Source organism: Aspergillus fumigatus, chromosome 5, assembly GCF_000002655.1.
Source record: "Aspergillus fumigatus Af293 chromosome 5, whole genome shotgun sequence".
Taxonomy (NCBI): domain Eukaryota; kingdom Fungi; phylum Ascomycota; class Eurotiomycetes; order Eurotiales; family Aspergillaceae; genus Aspergillus; species Aspergillus fumigatus.
The window spans coordinates 3,608,474-3,625,185 of record NC_007198.1 but is presented as its reverse complement, the minus strand read 5'-3'; the positions used below and the strand labels follow the sequence as shown (position 1 = coordinate 3,625,185).

General features: G+C 50.6%; 7 protein-coding genes across 7 annotated transcripts; 3 read left to right on the top strand and 4 right to left on the bottom strand.

Moving 5' to 3' along the window:
- Positions 1 to 6: 6 nt before the first annotated feature.
- On the bottom strand, positions 7 to 1,428 carry AFUA_5G13780 (putative stress response protein (Rds1); the record flags this gene model as incomplete). The annotated part of the gene is made up of 2 exons (XM_748183.1): positions 7 to 742; positions 857 to 1,428. 2 exons carry the CDS (start codon positions 1,426 to 1,428, stop codon positions 7 to 9), a joined length of 1,308 nt encoding a protein of 435 aa, XP_753276.1.
- Positions 1,429 to 1,866: 438 nt separating this feature from the next.
- Positions 1,867 to 2,783, top strand: AFUA_5G13770 (uncharacterized protein; the record flags this gene model as incomplete). The annotated part of the gene is made up of 2 exons (XM_748184.1): positions 1,867 to 2,297; positions 2,630 to 2,783. 2 exons carry the CDS (start codon positions 1,867 to 1,869, stop codon positions 2,781 to 2,783), a joined length of 585 nt encoding a protein of 194 aa, XP_753277.1.
- Positions 2,784 to 3,985: 1,202 nt separating this feature from the next.
- AFUA_5G13760 (uncharacterized protein) lies at positions 3,986 to 5,338 on the top strand (the record flags this gene model as incomplete). The annotated part of the gene is made up of 3 exons (XM_748185.1): positions 3,986 to 4,436; positions 4,490 to 4,747; positions 4,851 to 5,338. The coding sequence occupies 3 exons, from the start codon at positions 3,986 to 3,988 to the stop codon at positions 5,336 to 5,338; spliced, it is 1,197 nt and encodes a 398-aa protein (XP_753278.1).
- A 1,395-nt stretch (positions 5,339 to 6,733) lies between these two features.
- On the bottom strand, positions 6,734 to 7,810 carry AFUA_5G13750 (caleosin family protein; the record flags this gene model as incomplete). The annotated part of the gene is given in 3 exon segments (XM_748186.1): positions 6,734 to 6,756; positions 6,774 to 7,035; positions 7,094 to 7,810. The coding sequence occupies 3 exon segments, from the start codon at positions 7,808 to 7,810 to the stop codon at positions 6,734 to 6,736; spliced, it is 1,002 nt and encodes a 333-aa protein (XP_753279.1).
- A 432-nt stretch (positions 7,811 to 8,242) lies between these two features.
- Positions 8,243 to 9,408, bottom strand: ptcD (PP2C family serine/threonine-protein phosphatase; the record flags this gene model as incomplete). The annotated part of the gene is made up of 5 exons (XM_748187.1): positions 8,243 to 8,628; positions 8,678 to 8,780; positions 8,827 to 9,112; positions 9,179 to 9,288; positions 9,343 to 9,408. 5 exons carry the CDS (start codon positions 9,406 to 9,408, stop codon positions 8,243 to 8,245), a joined length of 951 nt encoding a protein of 316 aa, XP_753280.1.
- A 1,979-nt stretch (positions 9,409 to 11,387) lies between these two features.
- On the top strand, positions 11,388 to 12,929 carry AFUA_5G13730 (C40 family peptidase; the record flags this gene model as incomplete). The annotated part of the gene is made up of 1 exon (XM_748188.2): positions 11,388 to 12,929. The coding sequence occupies exon 1, from the start codon at positions 11,850 to 11,852 to the stop codon at positions 12,927 to 12,929; it is 1,080 nt and encodes a 359-aa protein (XP_753281.1). The 5' UTR covers positions 11,388 to 11,849.
- A 435-nt stretch (positions 12,930 to 13,364) lies between these two features.
- AFUA_5G13725 (uncharacterized protein) lies at positions 13,365 to 16,613 on the bottom strand. The gene is made up of 3 exons (XM_748189.3): positions 14,403 to 16,613; positions 14,232 to 14,349; positions 13,365 to 14,172 (listed from the first exon to the last, which is right to left on the bottom strand). Exons 1-3 carry the CDS (start codon positions 14,935 to 14,937, stop codon positions 13,725 to 13,727), a joined length of 1,101 nt encoding a protein of 366 aa, XP_753282.3. The 5' UTR covers positions 14,938 to 16,613; the 3' UTR covers positions 13,365 to 13,724.
- Between the last annotated feature and the right edge of the window lie 99 nt (positions 16,614 to 16,712).

Genomic DNA, 16,712 nt, shown 5'->3' with positions numbered 1-16,712 from the left:
ATCCCATCAACCCGCCTGGTACAGTCCCAAAGCACGGATATGAGGATTCAGTATGGTCAGGTTGTACGGTGTCACAAACATATCTGTGTCCGTGAGCGCAATAAAAGCCGTGCCGTTCAAGGCTGGGTCTGTCTCAAAGACCTCACTGGCCGGCTGATAGGTATATCCCTTATTCTGTCCTGTTACCTTCAGCTCGGTATAGATCAAGTTCAGCTGCGACAACCAAGCCACGAACGAGGGCTTGCCCGCTGTCGTGGAAGTGACGTAGCTGTTGTTCGGCCCAACGGCACGACCTGGCTCATCCCAGGTAAGCTCGACTTTGCGCCCGGGGAATGTGAGCGGATCGTACTTGTCGCGAGAAATGGCGGGTCCGCAATTATAACCCGTGACATTGTTGTGGACACAGGACTGGCCCGCTGGGATTGTCGAATTGCTTGGATCACTAGTGCGGTTTCCGACAACTTCCCATGCTGCGGTAGCATTGGCGTTGATGCGGTTGGGGTTGGCTTGGTTGACCACATGCAAGTTGGGGAAGTTCTGCCAGACCAGCCGAGTGTTGTTCGCCGGGCAGGACGAAATGTACTGGGCCAGCAGTGTCCAGTGCCAGGATTGCGGGATACCGGCAGCGAACCATATGGGCATGGGTTGGAGGCCAAGAAGCTGGCGGAAGATAGACTGCTGCCGGGCCTCAATGGCTTCCGCTTCGACGACCAGGGTCGCGACCTCCTTAGAGTCGAGATGGCTCAGCTAGCCCCAGGTCCCGGACTCGCCCCAGCGGGTGAGCTTGACGTTGAAGTCGATGAACTCGCGGACCGTCTTGAAAGGATTGTTTTATGTGCACTGGCGTGGGGCAGACTCGCCCAGCATGTTGCTCAGGAGGGTGGCGTGGCCGGCCTCTTGCGTGGCCATGTATTCGATCAGGCGGCGGTCCTCGACAGTGAGACCAGCATCGAGAAAGTCCTGCTCGCTGAAGACTTCGAGACCATAGTGGAAAAGGTCCAGCTCGATATATTCCTGGTGGACGCCCAGAGCCACGGACTGGTAGTCAAAATCGCTCTGCACCATGTACACGGGCACGGTGCCATTGGTTCCCACGCCGCCGGCGGGCATGTATGGCATCGGCATTGGCTCAGTCAACTTGCCATTGGGATTGTAGTACGTGGCGGTTGGGTTGGGCTGAATGGGGATAGTGGCCGCCAGCGTGGAAGGATACTGCTCAGCACCGGTGGTGGTAGGGGTGCCAGAGTAGGCACCGTGGGTGGTGACGCCAGTCGTGGCACTGTTGACCAGCGGAGGAGCCGCACCGGGCTCATTCCCACGGGGCGGTTGGGTCTCAATGGCGGGAATGTTGATAACCTTTGTTTCTGAGTTGGACACAAGGGGGACTGCTGCGGCAGAGCCGGCAAGGATCCAGATGAGGGACTTCATCTTGATCGTTGAAAGTCTGTGGCTCACAGCTGACGGTTTGCAGTTCACGGGGCGCTTGGCTGCTTTTATAGTCGTTGGTCTCGAACTGGTAGCAGCTTTGCCATGTGACAACGACTATGGATCTAGCTCTGTGAACTTATCAATCAGTTCTATTCAAGCTTGGAAAGAACCGACACAAGTGGGTCAAGGCCATTGAACTTGTTGTCAATTCTGCATCATGACGCTTGTCTGGGCTACAGCGTCTGCAGAACTTGGCCGTTGACTTCCGGCTTCATGAGGTGCCGGCATATGCGACCATTGCGATGCCGAAATGCACGTCATTCTTTAATAGATGAGCCTGATTGCCTGGATGGCAAATAATCCCAAACTTAGTCCAATGCTGAAGGAATCACTACATCAGAGGCACAATATGATTCGAATGGATTTGCAAGAAACTCCATGTCCTTCCCTGAATTAACAGGAAATACCTTCCCTCGCTTTGGTACAACCGGCTTTGGGGAGGCCATGGACGCTGACGCGGAGACTACTTTCTCTATTCGGATGCAACCGAAACAAGGCCGACCCGGAAGTAACCTGGATCATGAAGTGCGATTGAGTCTGAAGAATGCCATGGTGAAATTTATTACTCTGACTACGGTGCAATCATATCTTGGTCTCGAAGATGTCTTCCCTATCTGGTTGCCAAGCATTTACGTCATAGTCATCGTGGCCACTCTCATCTACCTCGGGACATCTGTATATCAATCTGGGAACTCGCCCCGAGCCAACACACTGGACGGAGGGAAGAACGTGCATAGCAGTGTTGCTGCTCTGCGACAAATCATTTTGATGCCGATGCATGGATGCTTCTCTCTCATGGTCATCAATCAGTTTTATTCCCACGAGCATCCTGGTTTCCGTCGGAAAGATATATCAGTACATGAGGGGAGAGGAAAATCAAATTACTATCTAATCAATCTGATTCAAATGGAATGCGAAGCTCTGTTGTCTACATGATCCAGCCTCAACATAGAAATAAGAGGACCAGGATGATTAATATCTAACAATTTGTTACTCGACAATCGTCCGTGGCGTGATCTAACTAAGCGCTCCCAAAGGATCGATGCGATTTAGACTGATATCGACGAACAACCCTTGATGTGTTCGAGACACTCCCGTCGATGAAAAGAGACGCGCACTAAGTATATCCCCAACTATGCAGAGGAACGCATTTCCTCCATTTGCTGCAACGAAAGGCCATCCTCTTCCCCTTCAACCTCGATGTAGACACCACGCATATTCACCTCCTCTTTGAGGCGACGGATAGCTCCTTCGCTCATATACCTGGCGCAATTCTTATGTCAGTCTTGCTTTAGCATTTTAAGCGGCCTGTTTCTCCAGCACTTACTCGGTCAAGCCTCTCGGAGGACTTTGAACAAAGAGTGGCTCTTTGCCCGTATCCTCTTTCACTATCCTAACTCTGGCTCAATGCAATCCCATTTCATGTTAGGGACCTCACTTACTTATTCAAAATGGGTGCATATTTCTCATACACTTGAGGATTGTAAACGGAGTACATAACTCTCTGAGCCAAGTTCTTCAGTAGGCCCTCAAGGCAAGTGGCTCAGGTGCTACACATTTACCTTTCGTTCAGTCATTATTTAGGTGAATCTTTGATCAGTACATTGAAAATCCCCTCTTAAAGGGGAGTATGCGTGGTATTTATATCCAGATCTTTCCCCCAGTGAAACTATATACTGTCTCCCTAGTTCCTCGACTCCCTTCGGCAAAAGACAAATGCATTTCTGCGCGCGGGGTCTGACCACAGATCAGATGCTAGTTTGACTATGCTCGTCTGCGCAGCGCCGTGGGGAACAGTGAGCATACATTGTTGATCCATCGCCGGAAATGTTAGGTTGGCTTGGGTTTCAATGCATCGTACCTGCAGAGAGGGCAATGACCTGCATCCTCAGCCAGCCAGGATGCAGATGATGTCCGACCGTCCTGTTCCTCGCAAGGACAACCCGACGTAGCATTTAGAGGGGCTTCTAGTTGGCGGGGATAAGTAATGTTTTGAACTTATCAAATCTTAGTAGCATCAAGATATAGCCATTGATCAGAAGGGCGGTCCGTATCACAACGAGCATATCCAATAGGGAAGCGTCGCGCCCCAGTTGCAGCCCGCATATACCTCTGGTGCTATGGCTCACCATGTAGATCGACACTTTGGAGCCCTCATGGATTATCCAGGTCGCCAGGTTGCCAGGTGAGCTGTCACCCACCCTTGAGCCATAAAAGAAGCGTCACGCGTGTCTCGGTTGGAATAGAGATGGCGTGTTATATGCATCTCGAAAATGCCGCAATGGAGTGTAGATAGATGCTCTGAGCCTTTGGGTCACACGCGAAGCATCACCACTGCGTCTATGGTCATGGAGATGAGATGTCAAATGCATCTGGAAATGGAGCAACTTGCCATAAAGCAAAATAGATACTGGTCAATGCGGGCTCGCAAAGTTATAAGAAGATCATATCATCCGGCGACCTTGAACAATCCACCATCAATCGACTTTCTCATACGATGACTACCCTCCCTGAGTCTAAAATGTCAACGACTAGATATACTATGTGGTACTGGTATGACCAGAGCTGCGCCTTCAAGACAGAAGATCCCAATTTCAGTCTTAACCAGCTCTCGAAGCTCGTCAATGCCGTACAAAAGGAGGTGAATGACGAAACACTTGTGCTTCCTTCTCAAGGCCCCGCCCGTCCTCGCCAGATGGAGGTGGCTGTATTCTTTCCGACCAGTGACGCGGATCAAGGCCGGTTCAGCCGTGAGACTGGGACAGAGCTTATCAATCGCAAAGCTCGCGAGCTGAAGCTCCCTTGCAGCGATTTCGTGTCCCAGAGTGTTGAGAATGTGCGCAGTTTTACCAGGCAGGAGATAGAGCGGGTCTTCAGCTTTGCGAAGCTTCCACCCAATTTGATTAAGGAAGCCTCCGAGAAGATCCCTTCCGGCCAGTCGCACTCTGGTATTTATATGACTCGCCGGGACTTAAATAGGCTAACATGGCTGACTGGCAAGAGCCTTGCAAAAGAGATGGAAGCAAAGCTCAGGGGGTCCCCCTTGATGCCCAAACAAAAACTAGCTGGGTGACTTTGATCTTGGTTTCTGCGGGTCTAGTTTATATTGCGAAAAGTGCTGCGTCTATAGGGGCAGTCTACGAGTCTGGTAGTGCAATAGTGGCCTTGATATGCATAGGCGTCAACTATGGCGCACTCACGGCCGGGTCGATTATGACGCTCATCGCCCCGTGGGTCGCTGGGGCGCTCCTCCTCATCGGTAAGTGTACTATTATCAACCGGATAACGATGACGTAACTGGGTGTTTTGCTGACATATCTTGACGGGGAAAGGAAGCGCTGTGTTGCTCTTGAAGGACGCAGTCAATGTCATGTTTGTGGCCAATGACACCGACGATGCCGTTAGTGCCAGCGCCGAGGACATTGCCAATGGCGAGAGAACGACAAAAACAGCCTATATGCCTCCAGCCACGCATGCAGTCACACGTGGAAAGGATGTAGTGCACGACGATAATGACATGATAAGCGTGGGGGTGTATGTTTACTCGAAGAAAAAGGTCCTGGGGCGAAATTTTAGTTTTTTTTTTGGCTCACTTGTCGGCATCCCTTTTCGATTTACCAGAGAAGGTGGCCAATTCTCGGTTGGCATGGATTGCCCGAACAGTTTCTTCGGCGGCACGAATAGTGTCAGGGTTGTGCCGTGGTATGACCCCAGTGGAGTGGCCAAGCGAGCAATGGACAGTCACACGCAGAGCGAGGAGCTATCTGTCAGTCCTTGGAAAGTTTCTGTGCATCGGTCAGACAACGGACCGATCAACTGGGTGTTCTGTCACGCAGGTCCGACGACCTAGTTCCGTTAAGACAACGCAGCAAATGTAGCTGTGGATAGCGGTCTGAGGAATCAGCTCTCCTGGTCGGGAACTCCCCCTTGGACTTGAACCAATCTGAATTGCCAATTGCGCTATGTTAGTCAAATCTCTCGTCACTTTGTACTGCGAGCTCTTACTGTTCGCCCAACTACAGTGGTGGTGGTGCTGCACTCATACCCTGAGTCACTGACCCCGCCACTTCGTAGAGCACGAGCCATAGTGGATTAGACGGTAGTGGTGTATCCTGGCAGAAGTGAGATCAACAGGAAGAGAGCAGCGGCGGCGATATGCTAGACACCTGGCGCTGCAGAATCTGAATGGATCCATCTCATCCGCAATGGAAGGACCTCGTCGGTTGTCATGTGGGATGAGTTGTACTTGTGTATCTACCTATTGCAGTTGGCAGTAGGAGAGTGGGCTTTGGTGACTCTGCAGATGCAGATGCACCAGCGGTAAGCTGCTGTTGTGGCTGCATTAGTGTGAATTTGAAACAACAGATCTGCTTCGCGGGTTGGAATAAATGGAAGATATCATACCAGAGGGCAGCTCTCCCAGTTGCCTTGATGCGGACTGTTTTCGACTGTCCCTAGCAGGTCAGGAGCCTGTTGGTTCAAACCCCTACCTGTACTGGAGCTATTGTAGCATGCATTGTCCAGCGCACACAATGTACCTTGTCAGCGTAGAATGACAGAACAACCTAGCTGATGCGGAATTCGAGTCCTAGAGTCATGTCAGGAACCTAGTCAAGTATCAACTTATTGCACGGAAGAGGATAACGGCGCTTGTGGTGGTTTTTATGCTTTGACAGCTTATGACCAAGAAGATATAGTCATTGTTGAATAGTACCCACCACTGTTTATCCCGCTGGCATCCTTAGATACAACTATTGTCAGGATGCATCTGATTCCCAGGGAGGTATACATAAAGAGCCTCTACGATCCGCTCCTCCTTGCCGCCAAAGGCCGGACGGTCACTAATAAAGTCTCGCTACTAGTCGATAAGCTTACTATCGCTAATTTCGGAAATCTGACTCAACGTGTCTTTCGCGGAGAGTCGCATTCGTACTGAAACCATTGCCGCCGAGGACGTCCTCCACGACAAGGGGCGATCAGCATCATGTCTTCAGACTCACAAGCGACGGGTCGTGTGGGAGAAGTCATTCTTCGTATCTGGTACACAGCCCTTAAAATGCACGAACAAGAAGGCCTGTCGACCTGATCTTGTTAACTTGCCCTGCTGGATGGTATTACAGCGTTCGCCTCATGCTTCCCGGCGACGACAGCACTCCTAGCACATCTCACCTAGCAAGGTTGCTCAAAAAAAACTGATTGAAACTATGGACTGCACAATGTCATGGGAATAGCAGGAATAAATCCCCTAAGTGCCTTCTCTTCGCGGCACTACTGCGTATACGTACGGATATCAATACATCTTGACAGCACCCACGAACCCATCCCCTCCAACGCCATACCCCTGCTTCCAACCGCCCTTCTTCCTCTCTTCGCGGATCTTCCAGAATATCGATCCCTGTTGTCTGTCAGCTCGCCCTCATCACCATCACTCCTTGCAAATGACAAATGACATACATCATAAACGCCCCTCAGATCCTCCTTGTAGACCCGTCCATCACGCTGAAGCAACAGCCATGTGGTCCCCCATTCAAAGAACGCAGCACCCCACTACAGCCGTGAGCCTCACACTCAATCAAATCAATCAAGCCAGAAGGAAAAGACCTACCCCAAACGGATCCATCGCACATCGATTTCCCTGCACCATCTCAAACAGCTCCCCAAGAGTCAACGCCCCGTCGTGATCCCGATCATACTTGGCAAACACATCCTCGAAATGCTGCGGGATGAACCGTCCTTCAGGATCATACGTCCCGCTATCGGAACCATGCTGCATTGCATACCTCTCATCAGCTCCCATCTCAACCCGTCCCAAGTCAAACGAACCCACCTTGGCTTTATAAATCCCACCAACATCAACCCTGAACCACAAGTCCGGGATCACGGAATGCACCAACCGCGTGGGATACGAGAAATTCAGATTGATGATCAGCATTGCCAGCAGCGAGAAGAGCATGTTGAAGCCTAGCTCCCGGAAGCCCTTGTAGGTGTCTAGCGGGTAGATCTGGCCGTCGTGGTCGCGGTCCCAGAAGAGGACATGTTGTTGGAGTGGGGTCTGGTCTGTCAGCTTTCTGAGCATTAACTTTCTGGCGCCTTGGGGACGGGGGCGTACGAAGTCGCCGTAGTTGGCGATGTAGTCTGCGTCGCCATTGGGGTTGTCGATTGAGATGGCGGCGTTGGCACGCGCGACGCCAGGGTTGGGGATGGAGGTTGCGGTGGAGGGTGCGGGGGGACGCTCGGATGTGACGGGGCAGTTTGGGGCGGCGGTTTGGATTTTGGGGTCGTTGAGGTCAGATTCGGCGATAAGGTCTGGGACACTGGGCATTTTGCGGTTCGTGGTTAGGACTGGGGAGGTTAATTGAAAATGTATCGAGGATGATGATGGTGAAGTGAGGGCAATGTAGAAGGCAGTTAAGTATTATTCCAAGATTCACATGCAAATTAATCAGGCAATCAGGTTTGCTGGATTATCACACCTCTCAGAACTTATATCCAATAGGTTATATTGACATCTTGTTTATCAGGCCGAGAATGACGTTTGTTCGGCGATCCTGTGATGTCATTTTATAGTCGCCAGAGCGGAGCTGATAGCAAACATATGATTGTTGCATGCCTTTCATGGGCATATACAATTTGATATATGGATAACCAGAGGAAGTACAATAACTAGCCGGGGTATATTCGGCTCCCATGTCCATAGTCTGGGAGCTGCTGAACACATCATATGGTATGATACGCCACGCCATGCTAAGCCCAATCATGCTGCCTGTCTCCCATAAATAAAAGCACATATACAAGTTGCATTATCACTCATCGGGCCCCCCGTCGCCTCCGTCGTGATCTTACCCGCGACACCCTCCGCCCGAGTCCCATAATTCCAATGCGCCACGACCTGATCAAGGATTCTCCGGTCCTCCATTTCGTCCGTCACCCCATCCGTCGTAAGAATAACGATGTACTTCCTGTCCTCCTTGAGCTCAATCCGCGAGATCGCCGGTCGGTTAGACAGGAGATCCCCCTGTTCCTTGTCAGGGTTGAACCCGGCAATCTCCTGCTCGAGAGAGAAGGGCTCATCCGCGTTGATTAGGGGTGCTTTGTACTGGAGGTCTCCGAGCGCGCGGGACATATTCAGGGCGCCTGCGGCTGTCATTAGCAATTGAATTACAATGCGACACCGAGGAGCAAGAAGTACCGATTCGCGGGGACCCAAGCTCCCGATTCACTACTCCCCCTGCCTCTTTGATACGCTCCTTTTCAGTATCGGAGCCCGGTTTGTGTGCCTTTGTGATTCGTTGCTACCATGCATTAGCATCGTCTGACAGGGAGATAACGTATACTCACCACCTCCCAGCCATTGGGATAGTGCTCACCGAGCAGAACGTGCGAGTCCCCTAGGTTTCCCACCACGAGGACCCCGTCCGTGAGATCCACCAGGCAGACGGAGAAGGTCGAGCCTGATTTACCAAACACCTCGTTCCCTGCTCTGAATTGGTCGAGCAGGAGTTGATCCTCTTTCTGAACGGCGCCTTCGATGGCTTTCTCGTAGCTACCTGCTTGGATATCGGGGGATTCGAGGATGAGACGGTGGAAGTGTTGTTTGGCGTGGAGGGAGACGTCGGATGTTACGCTGCAGTATCAAATTATTAGTATCTATTTGACGACTCCATGATCGCATGGGTACGTAGAGACTTACTGTCCATCGTAAACTCCGAGGAAGAGGAGAGTCTTTTCCGTCTTGAAGGGGATCTGCGCGGGGAGGAGGATGGTGTACTGATCTTGTTGCGAAGGTCGAGATCCTAGGGCCTATTTCCTTGGTTTCAATCGACAGTAGACTGGAAGCTGGAAACTTAGGCTTACGCTATTCCCTCCGGCATCCTTGAGGGCGAGCTTATCGCCCGATGCAGAACTAGATAGAGGACCCATTTTGCTGTTTGCTCTGAGGAGTAGTTGTGTTTCTGCGATTGTGTTATCTACAGCCAGTAGATGTAGAAGTAAATAAGTAGAAATGGCATCGCCGATGCATAAGATCTCCAGCTTTGTCAGAGCTAAAATAAATGAACCGGTGTCATGATTCGCCTCTAAAAGTATCCAGAATTGTCGCTGTCAGGTCACAAAGGACTGGAAAAGATAAGATACGCACTGCGCAACGATGATGTCACCTATCTACTCCACAGATTATTAGCTTACATCAGCTGCGATTTCGCCTGTGCAATGGTCTTAATGTGAAAATGTCGGGCTTTGTTGATAGATTGAGCCTCAGGGCTACTGGAGACGGGATTTCCTGGTGGTTTTGTAGGGAAGAATCGAGCGTCTAATTTCTGTTCGTCTGGTTGATAATGGGGGGTCTCTTTGTCACTTGCGTATAAGGTATTAGCGACCGAGAGATGGAATTCAAATTGGGGCAATCTGGAGATGATGATGAGATGACTGTTCGTAGTTGTTTAGCTGACTGGAAGGACCTCTTAGACATGTTTCTTATGAGAATATATGCCCGGGCGGGAAATGACTTCATGGGATGACACCGGGTTGTCATCCTCCCTGAAGTAGGTACAAGCTTGGAGTTTACTGCTGATCCAATATTGGTTAGACAAAGTGGATAGATTGCATTGTCTTTTGTGGCCTACACCTCCCTTAATACCAGCTTGCAGGATTCCAATCTATCATGAACATCTTCAGGATTCAATCCCCAGGTTACTCTCGAGCAAAGCAACAGAGTACTTCGCACGTCAATCCATCACGTCAATGCGTCTCACCTCCTTCAGCTTATATCGACAGTTGTCCAGCCCGTCCGTTCAGAATACCCGTTCATCAACACATCTAGTACTTCCAAAGACGAGACATGGTCTGGGTGCCATGGCTAATGACAGTCTCCGTCCCGTCGCTGTTAACTGCACTCATGATATTCGAGTCCATCAGAGAACAAGTATGGCGCATCGATACATCTTGCAATCGGAGCACGTACTCCACGTCGACGGCGACCGGACTTCATCTTTCCTGGGATCAACATCTCAATGCTGTGCTGAAGCTGATAATCTTTGGGAGCGCTGGTGGCGCATGAAATGGACAGGTATCTGTGGAAGCTTGGGATGGCGAGGTTGATTCTATATTCATGATCAAATAAGGCCGGATATTGACTGTTGGTCTGGTTGACCACGTTATACTGGTTTTAGGAGCAGGTAAGGATGAGGGTCATTGCTATTGAACGTATTATCAGTCGTTCCCACATAATTGCTTATTTCCAGCACAGCACAACAAGTACCGGACCAGACGGTCTTGAATACATGTGAGCGGTTGATCACACGACCAGTCTGATATTCCAGGAATGCGACTGTTTATGAAGACAGAGCACCATGGACTTGCTCTGGTGAGAGATTCGGGCAATTTAGCAAGCCAGAGTCCCCAGATCATGAAAGGAAGATCTCGTTTGCAATGAGTCTTGAGCGTCACATCGCCTGAGATTTACTCAGCAATTCTTACCGATCAGGAGCAGCTAATTCAATGAAATGGACATACATAGGCTACAGTGAGCTAGCCATCCAAATACGAGCAAGGCTTTCTATTCAAGGTTACATTGCATCCAGGAAAGAGTCGAGAACCAGCTCGACAAGGACCAAGAGCTTCAGGTTCCAGTCAGAAGGGAGAAATGCTTGGAGTGTTGCTTGACCTAGCTTTCTCTAGGCATCGTCTTGAATCGCGCAGAGATGGTCTCGCTGAATGAGTCTCAAAAAGGAATCAACGCAGCATGATGACCTCCACACAGCAGGGTTCAACAAATACGGATCAAACTAGTCTATTAGGCCAAATTAATTTACCTTGATAGGCCATACCCCTGGGGGATTGTGGTGGCCTGATCTCGTATTCATTCATGTTACGTTATGGTGATCTGCAGGCTAAGCTGCAACACGAGAAGAATCGAACAATACACGACGAGTTAAGCTTCAGAGCTTGTGTCTTCTTGGATGCTATTTTTAGATCTATTGTTAGAGCATGCCCTGCTGCTTAACTCCAAGTAGCTTTCTACTTCTGCAATGCCAGGACACGAGCATTACGAGCAGGGCACTTGCAGAATCTTAGTCGATGTAACTCCGTAACACGTCTACTGCTAAACTTGGGCACCAATACGACATTCGGCCCCATTCCTGGACCCTGAATTGAAGAAACACGAGTGACATGTTTGGAATCGGTGGGAATACGAGATGCGCTCGTTGATCAACAGACCCTGGGGATATTAGTGATTGAGGAAGCAGCAACAAGGCTCAATGCCTATAAATGGTATGATCTGCCCCTAGAAAATTCCTCTTCAACCACCCAGGCTTCCAACCAAACCCACATCTCCGAACCCGGATCTCTATTTCTCTCGCAAGATGAAGTACCTCTCCATTGTCGCTGCATCCCTTGCAGCCATCCTTCCCTCCGTCAGCGCCTACCCCATCACCGGCGACGGCGTCAACTGCCGCTCCGGTCCCGGCACCAATTACCCCGTGGTCAAGTCGTACCCCAAGGGCCACGAGGTCTCCATCGTCTGCCAAGCCCCCGGCACCGACATCAAAGGTGACAAGCTCTGGGACAAGACCTCCGACGGCTGCTACGTCGCCGATTACTACGTCAAGACCGGCACCACCAACTACGTCGCCAAGCACTGCGATAGCGGTAGCGGCTCCGGCGGCGGCGGCGGCTCCTCGGGCAGCGGCTCCGGCAAGGCCATCGTCGCCGCAGCCCAGAAGGAGAAGGGACTCCCCTACGTCTGGGGCGGCGGTGGCTGCAAGGGACCCTCTGGCGGTGGTTTCGACTGCTCCGGGTTGACCCAGTACGCCGTCTGCCAGGCGCTGAAGAAGACCATCCCCCGCACGGCGCAGACGCAGTACAACTCGAACATGGGCAAGCGGATTCCGCGCGCACAGGCCAAGGAGGGCGATCTGCTCTTCTGGGCTACTGGCGGTGACTGCAAGAACAAGGTTGTCCACGTTGGTATCTTCATCCGGGACGGATGGATGATCAATGCTGCGAAGACGGGTACCCCTGTTAGGGAACAGTCGATCTGGACTTCTTATGGAGGAATTTCGATCTGCCCTTATGTCATGAGGTATGTGGGTTTTTCTTCGGCACTGTGGATTGAGCTAATGATTATGCAGATTCTGGTAGAAGAGTTCTCGAACCTATTGCATGGGATTGAGCGGACATACTTTGGCAGTTTTGCCTTTCTTTTGATTTCTCCTCGACTGGGCTATACAGTCAACTGCTTGCCTACTTCGCACTGTACAAATTTTCTTCAATTCGATATAGACGAACTAATCGGTCTTTTGTTGTTTCATTATGCGTTTAAAAACAAGGAACCTTTCTCAGACTATCAGACCTGTTGCTTGATTCACGATGTCTGGGGGTTGCGTTGCGAGCATTCTCGGCCACGGCACACTTCTGCTACAGTACAAAGCAACATAACATAAACCAATAGACCACGGGAACTCCGTGTTAACCGTGGATCGTCCCTTAATACGACCAACCAAACCCAAGGCTCGAGAGTTGAACGAGCTCGAGTGAACCACGGTCTCTACCTCGGGTCTCCCGCGTTGGTCCCGTGGATAGCTATATAATGGGTCCAAATCATGCAGAGACCCGCATAGATATATTGCTATTGCTGAGAACTATACTGATATCAATTGAAGAGTGGCCAATCGAATCGATTGAATGCTTCTCTCTGTGTTGGGCACGGTTGCCAGCCGAGGTTCCAGGACTTGACTGGTACGATACTTAGCATCGAAAGCTAGCGCTCATTGCCTGGAGGTAATTACAGCCTAGATCGGTAACATCTGCTTACATCGCCGGACAAAACTGCCTGAGGTGCAGGTATTGAATGAAGTTCTGGCACATACACATGTTGTGGCAGGTTGGGAGATATTTCAACTGCGTCTGTGCTTGTCCGAAGGTATGCAGTCCGATGGCTGTAGATGTCCGATAGAAGGTTTATTCGTCCTGGGAACATGTTGCCTTTGGAATGATTACCTAAATCCACAATGAGTGCAGGCTGATATGGCTGACCTGGAAATGCTGGGTGGACACCGGGGCTTCCAGTAGCCTTAGAGTGACGGTGTCTCCAACAGACCTTCGACACAGTCGAGGCATCCCTCCCTGCCCTCCCTGCACTGATAACTGGATGGAAGGTGCATGGTGCATGCGGAATCCTGAATATTCTGATATTAATGTGAGATAGTTCGACTTAATTTGAAATACATGAAGAATCGTCACATTCCGTCGTATCGTGCCACCCCCTGGATATGAAACTCGGTTGTTTTGAGGATCCCGGTCGGTGAATTAGGCTCAGTCGTAATGAGCGCCTCACTGTCACTGCTACGGCGCTTCGAATCCTTCGCGGACCCCACGTAGGTCATGGGATATTCGACATACTCTCGCCCTACGCTTGCAAAAGCCAGGTAGGGTTGAGGGTGACTCAGCTTGCGGTCGCTTGCTCCCAGCTCGTTAGGAGTTGATTTGGATTTAGACCGCCTGCTGGTTACTCGACGCACAATGATATTGAAAAGAGGCGTCAGTGCAGGAATGCACGCGGCTATAATGATGAGGTATTGTTCGACTGCAACCCAGATCGTCAGACTGAGCGTATCCCACGTATAATCAGCTTTAGCTGACAGTGCCGCCAAGTGGACGGTCTTGATAATGGCAGCCACCATTGCGCTAGGCGGGATGACGTTAGAGCACAGCATCCAGAATTTGAGGCGGGAATTTGGACTAACATGATTCCCAGCGAGAGCACGAAGCCGAGCCCAAATTTAACCTTGGTGGCCATCTGCAGATCCTTGATGGTAAAGAGAGGATATACCGCCAGAACCAAGTCGCTGAATGCAGAAGCAGCTGCAGGTCTCCGGTTAGCCACGTTCGTCAAAGGTCCGTCCAGTCATACGTACAGCCCTGGAAAAAAGCGTAATCTCTCTGTGCGCCCTCTGGCCAGCAGGTGCCTCTGATGTCATTGTCCCAAGCTTTTGCAGTGGGTGTGCACTGCCCATAGATGGTGTAGACGCCACCGATATTAATGATAGACAGCAAGATCATCCCCGCATACATGGCTCGCTTGTGTTGCTTCACTCCCGAAATAATGCGAACTAGAAATAAGGCCACCGACACCTTCCCCCAATTTGTTGACATGACATGAAACCCCTGGGAAAGCAGCTGGTACTTTACTGAAGCGATCTGTTGCTCGTGTGACAGATCGCGCATGTGATGCCCCGTGCCATGCATGATGCTCAAAGTTACCAGTACAGTATTGACAGCAGCACAGAGCAATGCAAGCAGGATGAATGCATCATCCCAGCCGCAGCTCCGAAGGATGCGCGCACGTACCCAGAATCTGGTAGCGGTGATAAGCACGCAGATTCCGAACAGCGGCCAGGAGACCGCGTGGAGAATCCAACCGCGGTCAGCGCCTGATGCGTCTGCCATCATCAAGAACTGCGGTGCAGGACATGGAGGTCGATCTAGTGTAGGAGTGAAGATCAAGGGCCTGGGGGAGGGGCAGGTGGGTGGGGAGGTAGGTAGATGCAGAAGAAGGAAATCGCGATGCCATCGTCACCCAGGACAAAGACTGACATCTTTGCACGATCTTAGACGGAGCTGTCGGCAAAAGATGTCCCTCCTCTCGAAGATCTTGCTGAGTTCAGGGGCAATGACCTGCATAGTTTCTCTGCCGTTGTGATCATCTCAACCTTTTCCGGATTGGGTTATGACTTCGGGGAAAAAACACCCACTCGGGAAATGATTCTCACCGGGTGGATCCGTCGAGGGATGGAGGTTCGATGCGTCAGTTTAAAGAAGAGATTCAGACAATAATACAAGGGATCTATCATCTCATTCTGTGATCCTCTTTAGATAGAGCTACTGATAAGTAGCCGTCGGCGTAACATTCCACAGACATTCACCGACTCCAACAGTGAGCAAGACGATCCTCCCCTGTCTCGTTCATGGAGAGATGTGGGAAGTGGATACCGTGCGCTTCGTATTCCCTATTATTGGGGGGGGGGGGACTATAAGAGAGCAAAGAGCACCTATGATTGGTGAACAATGGCATTGATAGGCTGCCGGGGCCAGTCGAACTCTGGAGTATGGAGCAAGGGATCCTCCCACGCTGTTCTGCACCAGAAACGACCCAAAATTGTGGCAAAGGAACAATCGATCACGTGGCTTCTGGGAATGGAGTCTGGCCAGAACAAGTCCACTCCAACTTTATTCCGCTCCCACGTTCATATAAGGACAAGTATTGGCATCCATCTTCTCATTCTCTCTCAGCACATCTATCTCTGCATTTGCTGCTTTGCCAGTGTTCACATTGAGAGACATAATATCCGCAGTTCATCAAGCTAAGCTGGTCCAGATTCAGAGTTGAAGCACCAAACGTACTCCGGTGCAGGCTTCCCGCAGTTTGAGAACTCTGAAGAGCTCTTCCTAAAGATAGAGCGGGAAGCCTTCAATCTACTTGAGACAAGAGGAAGAGGGTAGGAATGGCGGATAAGAACGGTTTGCTGCGCCAAGGCATGGTTACCGGGCAAATCCAGTAGTCCGGCGCACATACGGAGTGCTTTGACATCCCAAAGATATGATTTCGGCTTTGTGCCGATGGCTTGTGTAACTGCCTGACATCACAGAATTTTTGGCTGCCAGATGGCGAAATCGTGTTCCTCAGCTAGAACATACATTTAAATTCGGATCGTTATGTTGTTAAATGGGTGAGACGACGGTGACGAGGCAGAATGCAAGTGCTCTTGGACAATTGATTCGGACGCGAATAGTCTATCTGAAGCCACACAAGTGGTCATAGTTCTGGTTGGCTGTTACACTTATATACTGTAACTCCCGCTGTTCTCTGTCTGCGCCATTGGCCATGCCTACCACAGTGTCATCTCCCTGGGTTTACACTTTGTTATTTTGTAGACAGAACTACCCAAGGGTCCAAGACTATGTCAAAATGCAGCAAAATGGAAGATTTTGTTTCCTCTTATGCCGAGGCATATGTACACTCCGTTGCTGCAAAGCCCATCTGCTACATAGATTCTTTTGATTTTAATCCCTATGACTAGAGATTCCTAACGTTGAGGAACTGGTCAAGGTAGCCAGCATCCACGGCAGGACACTCAGGCGCCATCGTATGTGTTTAAATATAATGTGATAATGATATCTACAAGCTGAGTGAATGGTAGAGATCGCGGGTTGGTGCGATGACGAAC

Coding starts and splice junctions, on each gene's coding strand:
- AFUA_5G13725 (XM_748189.3), bottom strand. CDS start 14,937: ATGATGGCAGACGCATCAGGCGCTGACCGCGGTTGGATTCTCCACGCG. Junction 14,350..14,402: donor TTACGCTTTTTTCCAGGGCT/GTACGTATGACT, acceptor GGAGACCTGCAG/CTGCTTCTGCATTCAGCGAC. Junction 14,173..14,231: donor GTGCTCTCGCTGGGAATCAT/GTTAGTCCAAAT, acceptor CATCCCGCCTAG/CGCAATGGTGGCTGCCATTA.